The 23,622-nt window shown below is 38.8% G+C and overlaps 1 protein-coding gene across 8 annotated transcripts in view; it reads right to left on the minus strand.

The window, feature by feature from the left end:
* LOC146581590 (teneurin-3) overlaps positions 1–23,622 on the minus strand; it is a 133,494-nt gene that overhangs the window by 96,064 nt on the left and 13,808 nt on the right. For 7 of the 8 annotated variants that reach the window (XM_085284238.1, XM_085284268.1, XM_085284258.1 and 4 more), the window contains exon 4: positions 22,668–22,943. In XM_085284238.1, coding sequence (XP_085140364.1) covers positions 22,668–22,943 — 276 coding nt within the window. Of the gene's footprint in view, positions 1–404; positions 1,132–22,667; positions 22,944–23,622 lie in introns of those variants that run through there. The other variant, XM_085284277.1, reaches the window with a different exon arrangement.

Here is a 23,622-nt window from a genome sequence, read left to right on the forward strand (position 1 = left end):
CAAGCCTGTGGACATGATTTTTACCAGAATGCTATCATCAATTTACACGTGTTAGGATGCAGTACCATTTTAAACACACGCCACCCCCACATGAAAAAGATCTATGAGGGGATTGGGGAAAAAAAAGAAGAATACAATAGGCTGTAGATTCCTACAGTAACAATAAGGCCCATCCAAAGAAAAGATCTGCTTCTGCACAGCCCTTGCAATGCATTAAACATTATTTTGCCACATCCAAGTTGTTGACAGATGGAATTCATGTTCAACTCTAGATTTGTCAGCACAGATGTCCAGGAACAAACAGCAATAATGAAATACAGTAAAAAGAAACAGAAATGCAGAACAGATTCGATTTTGGATTATTTGAATATGTTTATTCCAATAAAAAGAACTTGCTGTGTTACCTTGAAGAATCTCTGTAGCAATTTCCCACTGAGGCTTTACTGTATCAAGGTCCACTTCTCAGGATGCGATGATGCTGCTTGTATTGGATTTACAAACGCTCTGGATCTCTCCTCTTCCCACTGCTGCTAAGCGAGCCACACACTGCACGAGAACACTATCACACTGACACATGGATGGCACTCAAGTGATGTCAAAAGGGTTAAAACCTAGTGGACCGGAAAGTCACACCAGCATCGTTCTAGTTGCCAGCCACCGCTGCCGCACTCTCCAGCAGCTCTTCACCACCTCCCCCTTCTCTTTTCCTTTTTTTTTTTTTTTTTTAAACTCAACCTATCTCATGGGCTTCTCCCCTCCTTATGCGAGATGGTAGACGAGAGCGCTGGGCGATTTGCACCACTCTATCATGGATCGTGTTACGCTGTCTGGCTGTAGCGGCGGTCACAGACGATAGGCTGAGGAGCTTTGCGTGTGTGTTTACCCCTCCGAAGAAACAGCGGCATAAGAGAAGCGGGAGGGAGAGGTGGGATACCACCCTAAAACAAAAAAGAAAGAAAGAAAAAAAAATGGAGCGGTTTCCAGAAAAGATTATCGAGCTAAGTGACAGGCTTTGACAGAAAACCTGGATGTGAATTCATGAGGGAGAGTGCCGCTGAGGTACGGCATGCAGACCTTAAAGTGCCACTTTTAAATGGCTCTCTTTCACTTTGACATCATTTGGTTATCACATTCTAACACGAGCTATGATTCATCTTCGCTTTGCTGACCTACATATTGGATACCCTTTGTCTGGCATATTAATTTATTCTTTTATGATATCTTAAGCTTAATTATAGCATATACAGTGGTATAAATGTGATCCTTACAGCTGCAGACAGGAGCAACAGCCGCATTTGCCATTGGAAATGTTCATATTATGTGCTCTGAAATTTGTAGTTTACAACACTGACAATCAAAAATAATTCATTAATGCCACACTTTTATACGATCTGTCAACAATGGGATGAGAAGCTGTCTTGTTTTGACCCATTCCTATTCATTATGTTACCAGGGTTGTTCGTTTACTTTTGACAGCCTGTTGAAAAAGAAATCTGTGTTTGTTCTGATATAAGACATACTTTCAAAAACTGTACTTATCAAAAGAAAACAGTTTATTTCCATAGTCCACTGTGAACTGGAAATGGCTTTGTTCTAATTAGCTTTCTTAAGTTGTTTTCTTCAAATGTAATCTAACAAAGCGAACTGTAAACCCAAGTAAACACATCACTATGTTCATTTGATAGACGCTGCTATATTTATTGTCGTTATGTTGTATTTCTAATTTTATACGATTTTCTGTTTTTCCACTTGAGTTGATTAGCATCCTGGTTTTGATTTGATTTGCTCCGGCAAATGACACAAATCTATAGTGATTTATATAATATCACCCAAGAATGTGGCTTTTTTATTACTCATATTTCCACCGTGCATATTTCGTCAAACTCTGCCCCCTATTAGGAATTTAGGAAATTGTCTAGACATCGTTTATCTAAAGCCTAACACATTTCTCAGTTTTAAATTTTATCCAAAGCCAACTAACATTTAGAAGAGAGATGCTATAGACGCTAAGTTTAGTTTAAAAGTCCAGAAATAATATCAACAGACAGGATAAGAATGAATTCTATGGTCAGCTTTACTTGACTTTGCTTCCTGGTGATAACAATACCTAGTCAGGTATTACAGCTATTCAGTGTTACACTTCAAAGTTGTTGAGGCAACAAGAGGAAGACGAGCTGAAAAAAAGAATGCCAACGTGTGCAAAGGCCAAGACAATATCAGTCGTAGTCAATTGTATGTCTCAAGTTCTAAAAACCTCTCTTTCCAATAATAGAAGGTGTCTTGTTAGCTTCAGAAACTTCACATCTTCAGCTCATAACAGGCTTTGTGTTTGCTCTAAAGCCCACAGTAGAACAGCCTGCCTGCCATCATTAGGGTTATTTCTTAAAACACTGGAAAGATCTTTGAGAGCTATAGATAAAATCTGTGAGTGCCCATGTAATTACAGTGTATGTGGATCAATAAATGGTTTAATACAGTATTGGCTTTGAAGATACCCTTAACACAATCTGCAAAAAAACAAAAAAAACAACAACCTTTCTTTCATTTGAAGCATCAGAAAATAGTGACCTTTAAAGCTAAAGTAAAATGCCAGTAAATTGTCAAATTCATTATTATGTGTTCAGATACTATGAAAATGTGAAGATTTTATATAAAGTCATGTGTTTTAGGCTTAAAGGTGTGGGCTTGCTGGTGAATGCAATCCAGAGATCACCTTATTCAGCATGTGGTTGCAGTAAAACACACGGTGGAATCAGCTGTTTCCTTTTTTGGGTTATTACATTTTTTTCACTAAACAGTATTAGTGTCCACTTTAATATATAGGCACTGCTTGCAAAACAGTGTCTGAAATAGAAACTATAGTCATCATATTTACATAAAGGTTCAATTCTCATCACATATGCAAGAGATTATGCTAGATATAAAACCATGAGATTATTTTTCAACCTTCCCCTGCCTCCATGTACCTACAGTTTTTGTTTTTTTTTATCATAGCCTGTATGAGATGGATGCAGCTGCTGGTTTATGAAGTTCCATTTGATGGCTCATCTGAGCTTTTGGATGTCTCCAACTTAGTTTTTTACATTTTTGGATGAAACAAAAGACACCGCTCACGTGGTTACAACGCATCCCACCCAAAATCACACCATGTTTCTCTCTGCATGGGGACATAAATTACAAAATGAAAATCATGTTGCATTACGTAGCAATTTAAACGACTGATTAAAAACATAAACTTATCAGAAAAGTGGTTATAGATAAATTAAGCAGTGGGTTTTTTTGTCCAAAGACTTCTTTGCAATTAGACTTTTTTGCAAGCAGATAAGTTGCCCCCTGTTGAACAGTGAGAAAAATGCATCTTTAAAGCACTTGGACTCGCATTCAGATCAAAAAGCCATTTACCTTTTGTAAAAGGGTCTGTGGTCTTTCTAATTCTACTTGCCCTCCCTCCTGTATATGTATCTGTTTTTAATACCAAAGCCTCTGTTTTAAATCTCTATAAAACATACTTGTTTAACTAAATAATGTGCAATGCATTTGTAAAAAATGCTGTTGCCTTTTCTACTTAGAAAACTACTTCTTCTGATAGGAGTCTAATAGGTCACACAGTGCTGAAGTGCATCATATCTTCTTGCACAATCAATTTGGCATTTCATGTTTTTTTAAATTATCATGTGGACGCAGCCGCCTGTAATAATCCACTTTAATGATCAACAACTAAAACAGCAAAGAACTGATAAGACTTCTTTGAAGGTGGACATCAAAAGTGATGCCTCTGGGGTTGAGAACAAGGGAGAGCTTATTTGACATTTTCCCACTGCAACCACACATTGACTCAAAGAATTTGGTCACGCCTGTGGGCTCAAGTAGGGAAATCTGTTTGGAGTTTGGTCTCCAGCTCTAGTAATCAACGAGTGCCCCAGTTCAGTACGGCTTGAGTGAAATTCATATTGAGTGGCCCATATTATATTCATCCTTCATCCTGAAGAAAAGGTATTTGAGACCTAGTGTAGGACAGACTATTTTAGGAAGGAAACATTTTTACATTAGTCACTTTAGAATACCTTGGATATGATGTCAATTTCCATTCTTTGGGGAATAACAAACCTCATTATAATTCCCACAGGATATGTCTTAGGCGGAGGGTAGAATTAAAACTAGACACAGTCACGTGGGTGAGTTAAAGCCTTATCCCATTGCAAGAAAAATGTTCAATTATCAGATTGAAAGTCTATTTTTAAAGATAGCCCACAATACAACCAATAAACTGTGTGATATTTGTTTTACCGTGTTGCTGGTAATGGCCAAAAGAACACGAGGGTTCATTTGGACAAGAAATAAATATCAGTCTGTTCGAATACCTACCTTTTTTGACACTCAGCCATCAAAATTTATCCTCCTGCTGTCAAAGCAAGTTGACCCTAAAAGCCCCCTTGATACCAAACCATCTCCAGCCAAGCAGCTCATTTCCACTACAGCACCATGTGCAAACAAAAGGGGGCAGGAGAAGCAGGGGCGAAAAAGCAGTCACACAAAGATGCTGCAGTAAATTTTACCCAAGTAAACAATATGGGAAACGGGCCAGGATTTTCTTCACATAATATGCTTAATTCTGCAGCTTAAGGGGGAAAACGGACTCTTATTTCTACTAAAGAGCTGGTGCTAAATGGCAGCTATTCAGCCCAGTTTCAATTTTGACATGCTAAAGCTGTCTGAGGTACTCAGTTACTGGGGAGTGGGATGTGGGCGGGGGTGGTAGATTTCTTTGCTCTCCTAGAGCACTATGGTTTCAGTCCAGCTGGCCTTTAGAATATGGATTATGTGGTGCCGTGGCCTGGCTCTCGCTCCATGGGGGGCTGGACAGGGTGCCCAGCTTCAGCGGACTCCCCACCGAGACCCCTGGGTGAGAGGACGCTGAAAGCCCTCTCGGTTCTCAAGGCTGGATCGTTGAGAACGTGGCGGTTGCTTCCCACACCAGCACCATACGTCAGTGTGACAGAAAACTCGAAAAAAAAAGAAAAGAAAAGAAAAGAAAAAGAAGGAAAAAAATGACAGTGAAAAGGAAGATGGCGGGGAGAATGATGGGGGAGGGTGACTGGAGTGAGAAACATCGAGGAAGAAGCAGAAGCAACAACTGTTATTGTGGCAGAACTGCGACACTGCATTACTGCCAATCACAATGCCTGCTCTGCGAGGAGAAAAAAGGGGTGGGGAAAAAATAGAAGAAGAACCTTGGGAGTGCAGTGCAGTAGATTTACCTTTCAAAAAAGTCTGGGGCGATAATAAGTATCCAAATGACAGCTCTGTGCCACCGCATCCCAACTAAAGTTAACCAGAGGTCCTAATGTCGAGTGCCAGCAGCAGACACAAAGGTCTGAACAGTGGGGCGCCAAGGCAGCTAGCACAGCATGGCTAAATGGGGCAGGTGATTTCCCATCTCCTCCACTGCCCTCAAGGCACAGCCAATCACTGCTGGGGAAAAGTGCCGCACCAGCCTTCAAGCTAGGAAGCCAGTGAGTGGAAGGGCTAGAGAGGGAGCTGGAGTCTATCTGGGACCATGCATTATTCACATGCATTGCTACGGCACTAAGACCTCCACAAAGGAAAGGCCTCAGGTTCCATCAGTGCCGACTTGTTTCCAATCTATTATTGATGGCAACACTACACCATATACTTTTCCCTGATTTACTGGATTCTATCATTGCTTCTATAATAAAGTCTATTTCCAGTAAAGTCAGAACAAATGAGCACAATATTTCCAAGCATGGTGCCAGTGGGTGCTTCTAGTCACTGGGACCTTTCAGAATTGGCTTTAATTACACAAATCATGCCCAGTGTTATACCATTACAAAAACGAAAGATCTTTTGCATTGAAATGGGGAATGCACTTGCCCTAATATACACAGCAAAACCTGAAACATTTGTGTGAATCATCAATCATGTCAAGGTAGGTTACCATGCAAAATTAATTTCAGCATGGAGACCTCCAGTTAGACCTAAGTGAAATAAATGAGGTATCCAATTACCACATTATGATCACATGCAGCCGCTGTTAAAAAAAAACATGCACCGACAAAGTTAAACACTAGCAGCTCACCAGTATTGAGTGGAGAATTCAAGCTCCCAAACTTTTTTGTTTATGAATTCTTTATTACTTTAAGTTTGCGACTGTTTCTGAGCCTGCTTACACAATGCTGTCAGCTATTTTTGCATTGTTAGACAGCAAGGGACGCAGACTGAAAAGGCACAATGCAGACAGTGTTATCAGTAAACTACTGGGTGACAGAAAATATTCATTCAAATTAACACTTGTCATATTATAAAATGGGTCAAGAACTTTTAAAGGAGCATTTTGATACTGAGATATTCTAGTAAGCAGAGATGAAATGGCACACGGTTTGTGTATTTTATTCTTGCATTGTATCAAAAAGCTAAATTATCCTTTATATTAAGATTTTATCAGAATATGTTAAAAAAGCTTCGGCCCTTTAATTCAGAGGCCGTCCACATTATTACCATGCACACATCAAAGATTTCCCCTAAATCTCTGCAGGAAACACAATCAATCTGCTCAGTATGCGAGGCTAGGACAGCAGGCCATCTCTCCCTTTGAGGATGTCGACGCATTTGACCGATGTGCAGTCGATCCTCCAGATTGTGGCTAATCATCATTACCAACTGCTGAAACAATGACTTTCCTTCAGCCCACTCAGCTTCAAGAAGGGCACAAGGGACCTGCCAGTTTTTCTTATGGTGGCTTAACACTTAAGTTGGGATTTAAGGAATTAGGGCAGACTTGGACACAACAAAATGTGCACTCTGATCATCCAACCAAGTCATCAACTATGGCCTGGCTCCCACTGCAAAATCTGCCTCATGAATTACACAAAATTCAACAGATACTGTATTTTTGGGGAAAGTGTAACAGTGCTGCAGATTCAGTTGAGGGAGTTTTATTTTAAACATTGTAGCCTGAAAACAAATGATGACTGCTGCATATCCCTAACAGGAAAAAAAAAAAGTATAAGACAATGGGAGGAAAATGAGGACAGATGCATAGAAGGCAGTAGTAGGGGAATTCTCTAAAATGAACAGTGGATTATGAAAAATGGCTTCTTCCTTACAATGCTTAAAGGTTAGGTCTCTATTACACAGAGAGCAAAATGTCAGCAGTATCCCCTGAAAGAGTGGACTGTGATATTAATGGAGAGTCCAGGGAATGGGCTTCCCCTGACTGAGTTTCCCCTCTACTAGACACATTATTCATGTAGTTGTCAGCCCACACCTGGTGCATATAACACTAACATCTACAAACTAAATGATGGAAAGAATATAGCCCACCCTGGTAGGCAGCCAGTGGTGAAATGAATGTTGTTCATGAAGTATAATGGAGAGTAAAAGTACTGCTACTAGATAATCTAAGGGCTCTTCACCCGCACAACTGAAGTTGTCGCCCAGGACATATTAGCATAATGTTCAATTTTGTAGCTAATACTATACTTTCATTTGGCACTTAGCTACCTCTGAGACTTGCATGGATGGACAAAATTAAGCACAGGGTCTGTGGAAAAGCTACCCTCAAGAACTGTAGGCAGGCACCACACGCAATGGAGATAGCGCTTCATCTCCAGCGAATGCTGTAACAGCCTTGGAACTGAGTCACCACCCAAAATAAACTGTGGTATGAAATATTAAAGGAGGAAACGAGTTATCATTTGTTTGAACTCCTATGTACATTTTTTTCTTTATCTCTAGTCCTGACCACAGAAGCCCTTATCAAATTCCTCAAAGCAATTATCAAAGCATTTTCCGTGTAATCTAACCACATAACATTACTTAGGACATAAATGATAAAAAACTGTTGCGTTCTGTGGAAATGTGATAGACCCAGACAGAATGACATGATGATTTAATGTTACACAGCGAGTCATCAGTCACACAGCCACCACTTTATCTAAGATGCAAAATGGCTTCTGCATGAGGCACACTGTGGCACTGGATTATTTGTGAGTAATATTCTTTTGCCATGGTAAATATATTGTGTCATGCAGCAGAGGGTGGAAGAAAAATTCGCTCTCAAGCTGTTTTAATGAAGTCCCAAATGTCATCTTCATACTTCTTTCAAGAGCAAACTCCAAGAAACTCCTCTTGAAGCCTGACTGTCCCTCAGTGCATTTTCGAGTGATTTGAAAACAAGTCACTATTGTGAAAGGCAGTCTAAGAAGTACAAGAAAAAACAAAAAAACAACAACTGCTCCACAGAAAAGAGTAAGAGATGGGCAGTAAACTGGTGGTTTGGACTATTACAACCTTTATGACTGAAGACACTGTATGAATTGTGGAGGCGGCAGCGTGCTGTGATTAGGGATGTCTACAAATCTCTTTCATCATACAAAACTAGTTAAATGATAGAACGGTTTTGCCAATCCTGTGCCAAAAATTACTTTAATAATCACCATTTTATGATTCATTTGAAATTACCCATTACTGCTACATCTTTACAAAAAGACTACAAGAACAAGGGATTTCAGCATAACATTAGAGCTTGAATTAGAACCAACACATTTTTTCTCAACAATACGGAGGAGAAGAGGAGGGTGGACAGCCAATTACTGGAATACTGTGTGTGTCATTTTGACACCACGCTTCAGTTTCTTCGCCAATGTATTAAATGTACCAGACATAAAGGCTACGCTGCAGTAATGATTGAAAGACTGAGCATTTTCGCATAAACAAACTAATACGGTGTCACTGTTTATTTTGACAACTTATGTCATCCTGCATTTAGTCACTGTTTGTACTGTGCAGTTTAAAATTAAGCTGAAACAACACACTAATGTGAAAGGATGTTTCATCTATGTTAAGATGCTATTCCACTTGACTAAGCATTTTTCGGCTGAAGTGTTTCTTCAATATTTCAAGGTGCTTTCTTCTATGAGTTGAAAAAAAAGTTGATAAAAAACAAGTGGCAGTATCAGTTCGACTTGTTTAATCTGCACTGGGCAACTTTGCATGTTGGCAGCTCCGAATGGCAATTACTGCAAACTGGACACAAAAATCATGTAAATGAATTGTAAACAGTAAACTCAAGTTTGCCAGTTTGGCCCGTCTACTAAAAGTGTGGGCGATGTGACAATTTTAGATCATGGGTAATCTCAATTTGGCATGCAATCGCTTTTTCAGAGAAATCATATCGATTATATCATTAAAAGGTGCTATATAGTGTTTAGGTAAATGTTTTCAAAATGTTTGTCCTGATGTCATTCAACTGTTTTTCCAATGAGGCTCTCAGCCCATGGAGAACCTCCAAGCTCAGTGTTTCAGACAATGGCTCATGCCATTGCATGCTAGGGCCGCTATTGACAGATGCAGTCAAAGCACTGTCCTCAGACCTAGAAGGTCCTGAGTCCAATCCCACCATCAGGCCAGGGTCTCTGTGGAGTTTGCATGTTCTCCCCGTGTTAGCATGGGTTCTCTCTAGCCTCCTCCCACGATCCAAAGACATGCAATTAGAGGGTTTTGGTTAACTGATGATTCTAAATTGTCCATAGGTGTGAATGTGAGTGCGAATGGTTGTCTGTCTCAATGATTTAGTCCTGCGAGAGACTGGCGACATGTACAGGGTGTACGCTGGTTCTCGCCCTAAGACATCTGGGATAGGCTCCACCCCCCTGTAACCCTAAATTGGATAAGTGGAAGAGAATGGATGGATGGATGGATATACATAACAGCTCTATTTAAACAATATTTCTAGATGATTCCTATAGTGTTAGTTGCATTGTGTTTGGGTCAGTATACATAAACAGCATATATAATAGTATATATATAGCATAATTAACTAACTTCACAGTTAGTATGAAGTTAAATTCACTCATCTTAAACTTTTTGAACAGATCACAGCACCAATCTTTTAGGGTTTTTGCTAAATTGAAAGTATTTCCTCCCTTGGTCTGAAAGCACGAGGACATCATTGGCACATTGCCTTTGCAGATTACTTACCAATTCAATTCAGTGTACTTTATATATAGCTCCAAATCACAATAACAGTTGCCTCAAGGTGCTTTATAGTGTAAGGTAAAGACCCTACAATAACGCAGGAAAACTGAGAAAACAACAACAATCAGATGACCTCATCTGAGCAAGCGCTTTGGTGACAGTGGGAAGAAAAAACTTCCTTTCAGAACCAGGCTCAGGGAGGGACGGCCATCTTCTGCAACTGGCTGGGGGTGAGGGGGTATACTCCCATACCCGACTCCTACTGTCATTCTTATCAATAAAGTGACACACACTTAGACAATAACTGCACTAGTCAGCATTTTCTATGTACTTTCCATTTGGTATGCTTTAGGGCACCCTTCTTTTCAGCATGTAAGGATAGAGGAGAATACTGGTAGGCACAGTACTGGTTATGATACTAACAAAAAACAAAACAAAACAAAACAAAAAAATCAAAGAACAATCGCATCGAATTTTAGTATCAAATGTCATAACTATTATTCTGGTGACATTTGTAATTATGGACTTGCAGTGAAAACAGGATGTCCTGAAACATAGTTTTTAAGTGAGGTTTTAGCCATGAGTCACAGTGATTTGATCTAAAAAGATTTTGACATTCTTTTGGCCAGGTCACCCACCCTTAGCACGGTCAAGCCTGCTCTGGATATAAACTCGGTTTATTGTTGAAAATGTACCAGTGAAAATGTACTAGTGGGTAGTACATTTTGTGGCAAAAGAAAATCCAGTTGTCGCCTCTATGGTGGGATAGCGTCTGACAAAATGTTCTGACATGGATCAAAATTTGTTAATTTAATAAAGTTACTTCTGATAATATCAGTGCCTTTGGGTGTAGATTAGGGTTGCTTAATTTTGATTGGAGGTGATGGTAGGCTTTATGTTATGCTTTCACTGATGTGCACTGTTTTATGTGACTAACTGTGTTAATTTAGGATTTAGTTTCCAGAATTTTTATATTTTTTATGTATTTGTTATATCTAAGGCTCACATCTGTAGTTTAAAAAATAGGAAAAATGTAGTAATGTATAAAAACAAACACAAAAAGTCTAGCATGGGTTAATTTACTTAAATGTAAGCATATTAAATAAATAAAAAAGTTAAACGAGACCTGAATGACTGAATACACAGCAGTATATCAGCTTTGGCAACAATCAGGACTGAGCATGTTGCAATATATTTTGACATATTTCCTTTGTAAAAATCACTCTTTAAACAATCACCCAGACTGTTCCTATCTGCAATGATTTTCCTTTAGAGCTGCCATGCAAAACTCTCCAGACAGCTCCTTCAGGTAATATAGAAAAAGACAATAGGTGGAAAATGCTCTAACCTATTTGCCAAATGGTCTGTCATCTAATGCCCTGGTGCTGTTCTATTGTCTAATCCTTCTGCTGAAGCCTCTAAAAGGATACATCGGTCTAATAAGATGAATGGGCTTTGACCCTGAAGCTGCTAAAAGCCAACCTGGCCAATTTATCTGAGTGACCTCTACTCTTGGCAGAGACGGGCCTCACCTCTTTTGGAAGCCTTCAGCAGGATCAATAGCACAGACGCAAAACAATCCAAAACAATGAGCGTCTAGAAGTTGGGACTCAACAGCTCATTGGCTTTTTATGAACCTGGATTATGTGCTTAAGATGAAAGACTAGCATTTGATCATTTCTCTGTATTATCAGTCTCTTTCTACCTTGCCGTATCTCTTTTGTGGTGATAACAAAACCAACAACAACTCCAATATCTAAAGAAAAGTCCTTGAAACAATGTAAATAATGCCATGATGGAGTTGTATTTCACCTAAAAGTCTGCCCTAATTCAATAATGTGTTCTCAAATTCAAATGGCTAATGTAAAACAAGATCAACACACAAAAAAGCTAGCTTTATATTGAATCACGACTAATTTAATTATACAAATATCAATCACACCTAGTTCAGGGCCAGGATTGGTACATTGTGAAGTTCATTTTGAGGGGAAATGAGATTTCGTCGGCTAAATTAAGGATTCTGTTTCATGTTCTGTTTGTTGGTGTTGGGTTGTGTTTAACCTAGATAAAAGGCCCAGCTTGGATGTTCAAGGCAAGATATGAAGAAGAGAGCCTTTTACATGAGAATATGTTTTCTTTCTTTGAGCATGAATCAGTTTACATGGTATACAGTATCAATCGTTGGCCTCAAATCTATATCTGCAAAGTGCTTAGGTTTGCATTGGTGATTAGATGAATTGAACCGAGAACAGTCTGTTACTTGAGTATCCTTCATAGCTCGGATACCTAATGCCTTTTCCCTGCCTCTGAAGTGACCACAGTTTCAGGATGCTTTGCTCTGGGCGCTTGGCCAGAAAGCTTTATGTATTCTGATACCATTCATTTTTAATCAGGACCAGAATATCCTTCCAAACCTCTGCAAGCTGCCTTTGGCTGCGCGACTTCAATTTTGTTATGTTTTAATTGATTTGGCAGTCCTCCTTATTGTTTATAGTGTAAGTTGACTGTTACTATTGCTAATATTCCAAGTGAGAACTATCGCACTACTCATTTGAATATTTCCTATTTTTCTCTCCTTTTCTTCCAGTTGCAAAATTATACTTTTTCCCACTATAGTATGGTGTGAAACTATTGTCTGTTCAGCACATTTCACTCAGCTCTCCAAGCCGACATACCTATCCTCATCTCTGCGTGCAGTGGAAGGATTTCTGAGAGCCGGGGTGGGGAATCTTCCTCTGTGGTATAATGAGTTTGACAATGAAAGTGACACTGTGTCCTCTTTGGACCTTGCCGTGTGATCAATCATAACAATGGCTCACCATTTCCTCCTCTGGATACTGACCTTTCTACCTTAAGGAAAGCAAGTGTGTGAATGTGTTATAGCGTGCATGTGTGTGTTGCTCTCGGTTTGAGTGTGCCATCACCTTCTTTCCAATCAGCCCTTTAAGTCCTACATATCCATTAGAATGTCCTTTAGCAGAGAGTCCTTTTTCCCGCAAAAAGCAAACATGCCCTGAAAAAAATGCACTACTGAGAGAATGCTGGTCTCGTTAATGCTGTCATCAGAACTATTTTGGGCAGGGATAACACACTTGGAAATGTTAGGGAAGTGACATCAGGCTTATATATTAAAAATCCTACCACCTGAACAGCTTACAAGGTGATTGATGCTGTTACTCCAGTAAGCACAACTGCCAACGTTTTATGCAAATATCAACGACTGAGATTATTTTAGGCCGATTCTCTAATGGCTCAGTTCTCATAACAAGTGACAGAAAAGGGAATGATGTGTGGAGAGAGCTGTGAACATGGAGAGATAGGTGACCCTGCCTTCTGCCCTCATCTCCCAGATTAGCCATCAGGACATTTCATTAGTACTTTACTTTCTATATATTCTGCACTTGTGTTTCTAATTCTGTACGTGCTGCATATCCGCTTATATAAATCATCAAGATTAAATAATAACTATCAAACGCGTCTCATTATGCTTTAGCCACAAATGTCCCTTGTCAGCAATAAGGGGTCTAGACCAGATTTTATAGCCGTTTTTATGCCACTTTTAATTGTCATTTTATCTGCACCACAGATGTACACAGTGTCTTTAATGTCTTTAAGACAGCATAAAAAACCTAATCAATACACTGCTTCAATTGGGAAAATGTTATACAGTAACTGATGTGAGCAAACCGTCAAGAAAAGGTTTTAGATTCAGATTGTAAAATGTGAACATTTCATACTGCTACTGGTATTTTTTCTGGAATCATTTTACAAGATTTGTACATTTAACTGTAAATAAATAATAAGGAAAAAACAAAATTCAGAGGCATATTTTTGCAAATTGGGCCCCATAAAAATTAAGGAAGCGTATAATAAACTAAAAAGTACTAAAAAGTTCTATAATATAAAAGTTTTGTCTCGGTTTTATTTATTATTTTCTTCGTCTCAGCACCGAGTACTACTACAGGTGTTTCTCTGAGGGTGCGCAGGGCTAGTATATAGCCTAAGTGGCAAAACCCAGGGCATAAAATATTTGTGAGCGCACAGCAATAATTTAAGGCAACTCAGACAAGCATATCAACATTTTTATCAGCTCATTTCTTTTTTAAAAATGTGGTTGGACCACAAGAGGACAGTGTGCAAAGCAGTTTTAATAACACAAAAGACCACAAAGAATAAGGTTTGTAACATTCGCCCCCTGCCTGGAAACCCTCTATATTTATATATTTAAAATTCTTCTGTGCACAAGAAACAGCGCACAGCAGGCTATGGTCTGTGTACAAGTTTCCATCAAAAAATTTAGATTATTAACTCAGGCAAATATTACAGACTGTTTGATATAGTAAAGGTAAATTGAGATTGAAACCCTTTGATTTGCGCATTGTTTGAGCTAGATGAAACACTCACATGATGAAAACTCCCTGAAATCCTGACTGAAGTCAAAGTCTTTTAATGAAACATTTATTCATGTGTATAATAGACTCAAACACATTTCCACAACCAATGAAAAGATCCAGCGGTATAATTTGGAGTAAAAATGTGCTTTTAATTGCATGTGTCAAAAATAAAATTAGTGCTGCCCAACACAATTAGCACAAAACATTTCTGCATTTTTTTGTTACTTGGTCACTTAATTGGACTAGATAAGCGTGGTTTCCCTTTTAATTTTGCTACACTCCTGAGATTATTAACACCACTGCAGCCTTTAGCCTAAAGAAATGCTCCATAACAGCAGGTTATGTGCTTGGAGGATATGTTCTAAGCAATTAGAAATATATATATATTCAGCGTGACACCTGCAAAGCAGAGGCATTTTTATATTCCAGTAAAACAACTACAACAGGAGAATAATAAGACTTTCAACTTTTTGATTGTGCGCCTCAGTATTGGATGATAAAGGACATAAAACCACTGCACCATGACAATAAATATAACAAATATTCCTGTGTCCCAAGATAGGGGAGAAAAAGGAGATCATAAAATAAGGAAGACATGAGACCAAATAAATTGGCAGGTTGATCTAGCCAAGGGACAACTTTTGAACACCCTGTGTTGATCCAGGAGAAGGAAGAAAATCCATTTTAGCCCATATGAAGAAAAAAAATAAACCCAGAGACCTGACTGTCCTCAAGGTTTGCTTTTGAAGTTATTTTTCTTTCTTTTGTACGTCTTTACATTGTGGTGGCTTTAATTTGCCAGCAACAAATTGGAAAATAACATTCTTCTTGATTACATACTTTACAAACAATCAGTAGCAAGTGTTTACCTATAGGTCTATTTTCTTCACTTCTTAGGAGAGCAAAGATAGATCGATGGATTCACACAAAAACACATTGATGGTCTCCAATTGCAGGAGACATACCAAACATACATGAAGCTACAAAACAAGACAAATGGATCAACGCACTAATCCCAGTTTCTTACAGTGATATTCACAGAGTCTAAATTGGTTTCCTGGCTATTTCCGTATTACACTGTAATGCAATCACCCAATTAGGTTGTGTGATGAAATGAAATGAGCCGTTTTCTCTCGAGGACAGTAAATAGTGGTCCTTGTAATTGACAACTGCGGAGTAATTCCTAATCTTAATAATATGTCCTGTAGTCTAACACATGCAAGTAATTAGATCGAGGCAAGCATGGGTTAAAACAGTGTCGTCTGTGACGCTCGGCTAAATTGAGGAGACGGAAGTCAAAGAAGCAAGTGCTGTTATTCGGAGACTGTGTGACAGAAAATAGATGTTGGACCAGGTAAATAGCTTTTTAAGTTGCAAACACATCTTCACAGGCCATGTAATGCTATAGTGTGATCAAAGATCAAGCCAAATACTGTCTGCCTAACAATTTTGCAGATAAGAGCTCCACTCGAAAATCTAAAATGTCTTAGTGGTGAAATAGTGGCTAACTCTGACATCAACAATGAGAATAAAAGCAAAGTGTACAGTTGCTCCCAAAAAAATCCACAGTCGGAGTTGGCATAGTTACGTCCAGCATTTGAGCTTGTTTTTCAAGTCTGTGAAAAAAATAAATAAATCTGTATCTGACTGTTATTTGGATAAAATATTTGAAAAAAAATCACACTTTTTTGATTTTGTTACATAAATTAACTATTAAATCATAATTCTGGACTTTGAAGAGAGATTTTTTGTACATTTTGTCACATTGACATCACACAGTAACCAAAGTAACTAAAGAAAATAAAAAATCCCTTTTGCCAAACCATTGTTCACATTTTTAGGAATGGTTATTTTTAAGTAATATAAATAATACATTCGTCTTCGTATCGATGATGTTGGTGGAAAATATCTTTGAAGTATTATAGGGAGAGAGTGGTTTCAAGAAAATCTGCTTTTCCTTATTAATATGCAAATTTATACAACAAGGCACTCCAAAGTCTAATCAGATCATCTTCTCTGTGGGGGGATGTTGGGGTGTGAATACAAGTTTTTTTTCACCATGTGTTGCTGTTGTATTAATGTGTTCACCAGAAAGTGTCTTCACACAAAACTACACTGACACGACAAAAGGACAGTCTCACACACGGCGTATCGTGGTGTTGAGGCATGGGACCGATTCCAGTCTCCACACTCATGGACGGACTCACAGACGCTTCCACTACGTGAAGGAGAGCTTGTGGATGTTCCACTGCCAAATCTTCACATGCATAAAGGCTCTTGTGCCCACTGTTTGACAGCATTATGTGCCCTTTTTTAAAGTCTATATTTGAACCCCACCGAGATATCAGTGTGGTTTACCTATCACGGACTCTTAGGTATTGTAATAGCCGTGATAGGTTGAAATGTGCTGGAAGGTTTATCTGTGACAGCAGCTGGTGACTTCTTGTTGTGGTTATTTAATGCACGATTGCAGGCAATAGATATAGCAAAAGGTTTATGGGTTTTATGATTTTTTTAAATGTATATACACTGTAATGTCACAAACAAGGAGCAACCAACAGACATAAAAAAAAAAAGAAGTCTTACAGCAGCAACCGTCAAACATGTTGGCGGAGAGGCTTTAAGTCATAAAACTGTGACGTAAATGAAGTCTTTGAGGGTTTAGTGATTAGGACTTAGTGCGGAGCTCGAGATTGAGCCGTGGTGTTGAAGACTAAATTGAAATTATTTGCAGTCAGTTTGTCGTTCGCTCGGACAAAGGTTCAAATGGCGATGACCTCTGCGCCGCAGCGGTGACCTCTCCTAGACTTTCCAATCTTCTCAAAAATAGAATCTAGAATCTTTTCACATGACTGATGAGCACAACCCCTGCTATGACACCTTGGCGTGTCATCACTGAATCCCACTTCCCCTGTCACCCCAAGCACTAACAATGTGAGCACTTAACTGGTGACAGTGCCGGCGAGCACGGAAGTGATGACAATAAATGATGGCAATCAAAGCATGTCTCCTCCTTTGACGAGGCACGAGATAAAGCTCAGACACCTTCCTAGCCCCATTAACAAGTGATGAAACTGTTTTCTCTGCCAGCTTTGGAGTGTTTTTCAAAACTATCACAGATGGCCAGGCCTTTTGACCCGCCCACTCCCCACCACTCGCCCCCCCCCAAAATGAGAGAAAGAAACCCAAAACAAACTCTGATGTTATTTATTCTTTTTGTATTCGGCTTGTGCCACACTGAATTATGAAAGTGGTGAGGGAGGTTTTCTTCATGCTACGATCAATAGGCTGATTCTGCTGTCACAATACAAGGCGCATATCTGAGACAGGAGTTTGACAGATGGCGTGTCACCTTCGTCAGCGTGACGCCCTGCGTGCATGCAGGTTTGTGTGCGTGTGTGTGCAAATGTCTGCACTCTTGCTTGATTTTTCTAATCTTAGAGATAAAGTGTGAGAAACAAAGTGAGATATTCGAGTGTGCGTGCGTGCACGCGCGTGCGCGAGACAGGAGAGGAAGAGGCGCAGAGTGAGAGAACATGAATACATGCACACAGGGAAGCATGTTAGAGGATGTCTGATACGCTTTCATACTCCCACCCAAAAAGCCTTTGGTGCTTGCTGTGCTACAGCACACTTTGCAGTGACTCCTCTACTGATTTAATTAACCTTTTGCTGGCACTGTTCACACAATAAATTTGTGAGCTACATTCAACTGTAAAATGTGTATGACTGCAATGTGGACCTGTGACTTGGACAAATTGAAATTCTTTTCTGCTACATCCACTAGTAAACAGTCCTTGATAACAGATGTCTGAAAAGACATACAAGGGAATGGAACATTCACAGTGTCCATCCTCCATGAAAGCATCAAAGCAAAACACTTTTCCATGAAAACTACTCTGGACAGAAGGTTGAGGTCAGAGCAAAAGATGCTCCTTTAACCAGCAGTGACAGGCATCACAGTGGAAGTTGCTTTTTCTTAAGCAGGGGTCAGCAGGCATTAAGCCCCTCCTACTTAACAATAAACCCTATGTGTAAGAGTTTATACAGCCAGGAGAGCTGTCATGAGGTACTGCAGTTCTGTAGCTGCAGTACCTAACAAGTAAGTGCGAGCTTTTTCACACCCTATTAGGAATACAACTCAACTGGGCCATGCCGTTTCTGTTTCAGGCAGTCATTCATGTTTTATGAGGGGTACAATATTGATTTTGAAGCCTGCACTTCAACATTAAGGTGAAAAAAAAAACACTCTCCATGGTTGTTTTCATTTTTTACTCAGTAGCTGTATATTGATGTAATGGTCCTAAATAAATTTAACTATTTACATCACAGCAGCAGTTAAACTATACTATTACAATTTCATATTAAACATAAAAAATGCATTACAGTAAAGTAGTAGCAAGTGCCCCAATAAGAACAGTGTCTAGTCAGCTTTGAAGAAAACTTCAGCTTTGTTTACAAATTTGTTCATTTATTGAAATGGGAATATTTTCTGTATATTTTTTAATAATATGTGTTGTTCTAAATGTGTGTTACTAAAACTGGCAGGAAAGCAGTGGAGCAAAAATGGCTGCTTGTTCATTTTTGAGGTGTGAAATTTAATTAATCTCAAAGCTTAATGGCTTATAAAATTACATTCCTTTTTTTTTAATTCTGTAAAGAAAACCTGACATTAACAGAAAAAAAATGCATAGTTAGTCCAAATATCTATTTTCATTTCTTAAAGTTATTTAAACAAATTCCTCCCACTTCAGTGAAAAGTGCTTGAGTGGGATTGAAAAACCCCAGGATATGAGTGACCCACATTCTGGGCCATGCAAACAGAGTTTCTATATCCTATAAATGAATACATTCCAGGAAAGGTGGCACCTTAGCATATAAAGACGACACCAACTAAAACAATCTTTCTGATATTTTTTCATGTGCATTTAGTGTTTGAAAAAGAAGCTTAGAAAATACAGCGTCATTATACCTGACTATTATTAATCTGAGTTAAATTATATAAAAATTTAACGCAACTCTTCTCACTTTATTCCAATAATTGTTCTGTCTCTGAATGCATTTGACATTATTCAAGAGAAATTATTTTTTATTTCCATGCAGCATTGTTGCTGTAGAAAATTTGACTGTAATCTCCTATTTGTAGAAACTAAAAATAAATAGATAAATAAATAAAATCAGAATTCTTTCAAACATTTCTTTTAATATCCATTTGCCACTCGGAGCGCCGGTACACTCCCCACAGACATGGATTCCTAACTCTTCATGGCTGGTAGATGTCACAGCACTAATGTTACATGAGACAGTAAGTGAGCAACTAAGTAAGTGTGTGTCTGCGTGTTTATATGTGTGTGCAAATATATGATGTGTATTTATCCATAGCAAACTTATCACTGTCACATATAGGGGATGATAGTAAATAATTTCTGCATGATGAGAGGGAGCATATATTTAGAGAGTATCACTGTAGGCTTGCAAATATTTAAAAAGCCAAAGTGTTATTGATTATTGTTGCTTTTATTTTAATTACATTTTTTCCAATGCCATGTTATGTGTAAAAAGCATGATATGGCGCATACCATTCATATAGAGGACAAAACAATGGTGCAATCCATTAGGAAATGTAAGGATGGCTCATTATCACATGGCTATTCATACAGCTACAAGACCAATAAGACAAACACTTCAGTTGCTCTGGATTATCTTAAGTGTAAAATCAATGCAAGCTATTTAACAGTTTTCCCCTCTTTCCCCCTCTTTCTTTTCAATAAAATTCCACCAATGAACAGTTATAATACAATTAGGGGCTTCGCATGAAAGAATTAGACAAGAAAATGTAATAAAAGCTGTACGTTGATATTATTAAAAGGAGATGATTATAAAAATGGATAATCATGAGCATAATGTCAACAGACTTGAACTCAGATGATTCACAGTCTCAGTCGTCTCTTTTGAAAAATAAAGTTCAGCAAAGGTCATTTTTATTTGCAAAAATGCAAATGCATCACTTCACAAAACAACTGCTCTTATTCAGTCTGTGGTCTCCAGTTGACCATCGAAAGCTGTACACTGTCCACTTATGACCACTTTTGGTCCATCTTTGAAAGGTGGAGCTCTTTCTCGTAGAGGTTAACATTTGCAGATGACGCTCTCTGTGAATGTGCTGAGGGCTCGGTACTTGTCTGTGTCGAACACTCTATAGAACAGAGCGAATTAGAATGAAATATTGAGTTCATTTATGAATAAGTGGGGCTGAACGGCCCCTTGTCGGAGCTTCAGCATGCATATTCAGTTGATGGAAACCTTTGGATGGGTCATTTCTCTTAGCTGCTTCATTAAATAGTGAAAGTCAAAAGTGCAATGCTCCTGACGAAAAAAGGACCAAGATCTACAGAGATGGAACACTGGCCAGGTTTTCCTTTGCTCTGGTTCAAACCCTAGATAATGATAGTGAGTGTGTGTGTGTGTGTGTGTGTGTGCATGTGTGTGTAACTTATTTGAACAAACAGGGGGTAGATTTTTCAATAATACCATTAAATTATGTTCTTAGGTGATTTTGAGTTTTGTAACATTTTTTGAAAAAATGTATGGCAAAGCAGATAAAGAGATAAAGTGTTTATTTTCCCTGCGAAACTAATTGAGACAATAGGGAGTTTAAGTCTCAGTGGGGTGTTGTGCTAGAGCCAATCAGCAGCAGCTTCTTGAGGAGTTTCCAAAAGAAACTCCAGAGGAGGTATGCCAAAGGGGCGTACCGCGGCGTTTGTATAAGTGTGTGTGTGTGTGTGTGTTCGCACAGTTAAAATGGTGGAGGCCAGGTGCAATCAAAGCTAGACAGAGAGCATATTGAAGAAATGACTGTTGATATAGTTTCACTCTTGGCGTATTCACCATCAAATATGACTGGAATCGAGCACTAAGGAGGTGAAGGCCATGTTTACAGGCACCTCTGTGGTTAGAGCGGAGCTTTTAGTGACTCATAAATGCATGCAGCGTATTGGGCCAAAGTAAAGGCCAGATTCAGGAACAAACACACGGACTTGAATTCTGATGGTATTTTGAAAAGGTAAAATACTTACTCAGCCCCCTCCCCCGGAGACAAGCTTTCTATGATGAATACTGCCATTAAGAAAATGACTTGTCTCAAATGTCAAACTGTAGCCAATGTTTTTAGATAAAAATTGATAGCACATGAACACAAGACATTTTCCTTTCTACCCTCTCTTTAATGTTCTTGCCAGTAAAGTGTAATCAACTCTAATTATTTAAACTGCCTGCCACTCTTTGAGACCACTGGTTTCTTAAAATAATTAGAGTTTTACATTGCATGTGTTAAAATGGCGATGGCTCACACTTTAATGGTGATGAATGATGTGCAATGTCATGAGCACTTTCAGTCATCAACTTCAGAAGGAAAATTTTGAAGCTCTACACCAAAACATATGCTGCTGAGATGATAAAGTTAATGACAGGCTGACTTTGAGCGTAGACAGAAGAGACGCAATGCATTTCAATAAAAGAAAATGATGGATGACGGAAGAAGAAAAACTGGTGAAAAAAGCACTGGATGTCATTTTGCAACAGATTTGATCAAAATGATGTTCCGAAGTGCAAACTAACCTTTCAGTGAGCAATAATAAAAAACAAGCATAACAACAGTAAAATGTGAAAAGAGTGGATCGACATAAATGAGTTTAACAACAACACAGCAATATAGCCATCTTACATGTATTGCCTCCATTTGACGCAACAAAGATTTGCCCTCTTCAAACACAGAACCTCAATCCTCCATCTCAGGTTTCCAGCATGATCAAATTTGCACTTCAAACCATTGTGCCCATTTAATCAGCCATTATGCATGCCCAGTCAACCACTGCAGAATTTCTAAGCAAAATCTCAGACTGAGGCACACAAAGCTATCTTTGATTTAACGCTAGCCCATGGGGAAACTTTATCAAACTCCTTTGCTTCCTGTGGAGCAGGACCAGGTGACTAGCAACTACTCAATCTGAAGGCCCGATTCCTTTCCGCATGCGGCAAGGAATCACGCCTTTGATCCAAACAAAGACAGCTGCAAATGCCTCTCAAGATACCAGCCCCACCAATCGCGTTTTCACATTGTTCCACCAATCAGAGCCTTGTCTCCAGCACCCACCATAATCCAACCTACTGCTGCTCTTTATACAGAGTGATTTCTCCCCCTTTGAAAAGCAATGAGGGTATGGGCTACAAACAAATAAGCATTTTAAGGTAAAATAATGAAACGTGTGCCTCACTCACCCATCTCATTGTCCGATTTATTGTCCATTTCGGTGTCAGTGAGTGTGAGCGCCGAGTTAGAGCGGCTGGAAAGGCATGAATTCTGCCCCGATTTTGCCCCTGTCCCCCAAAGAGTAATGGTACGTTCTGGTGATACAGGTTCATGGTTTTCGGTAACGACGGGTCCTCTGGAATAGCTGCTGAGTGGGTGGGAGAGGCCAGTCTCGGGGCAGAGAGCCAAGCCTCTGCGAGCCGGTGGCTCACAAATCCCGAGTTGCCTTAGCGAAAATGTCTGCCCTGTCAATGACAGAAGTAGTAAAGTTAACAAACCAAGCAACACCGTATTTAATAGCCATGAGCAGGGCTATTTAAAGAGAAAAAAAACAACAACAAAACTGTTAATCTAAGAGCATGGCGACAAGGCAGGGGGTAATTGCTAAATTAAAGCCTTAACAAGTTCCTCCAAAGCTACTTAACACTCATCAACTTATCAAGATCTACAACTGCATTTCTTTGACTCAAATCACACAAATAGTCTAATTAAAATTATAATAATTGCTATGTTTAAGATTACCAAGTTCCATTAGACAAATAGTCTGAAATCAATATCCTTGGATTAAATTACAGATAAAAAAAAAAGTAAAGATGCTAATCACCTAATTATTATGATAGTTTTTTCGAAACTGTTTAAGAGACTGTTTAACAATAAATCACAGCAATGCTCTAAATTAGTTTTGTCTCCATTTCACATTGCTTAAGGGTTTGCTTATTTCTGAAAATAAAAATTAACCTGCAATGCCTTTAAAAGAGTCTGCAGCATGTTTTCAATTGGTTTTAAATGATGCAGGCATGCTGCCAAAAAAACACAAAAACATCTTAGTTCGCCTCAAAGTCCTTGAATTAAAAAGTTCATATTTCAGTTTCATTCATTGCATATTTGATTTTAACCATGAAATGAGCTGTATTTGCTTAGTAG

Source organism: Mchenga conophoros, linkage group LG2 (genome assembly GCF_057382185.1).
Source record: "Mchenga conophoros isolate Kocher_MC1m ecotype Shallow Benthic linkage group LG2, M_conophoros_male_GT1.1, whole genome shotgun sequence".
In the NCBI taxonomy this organism is placed as follows: Eukaryota; Metazoa; Chordata; class Actinopteri; order Cichliformes; family Cichlidae; genus Mchenga; species Mchenga conophoros.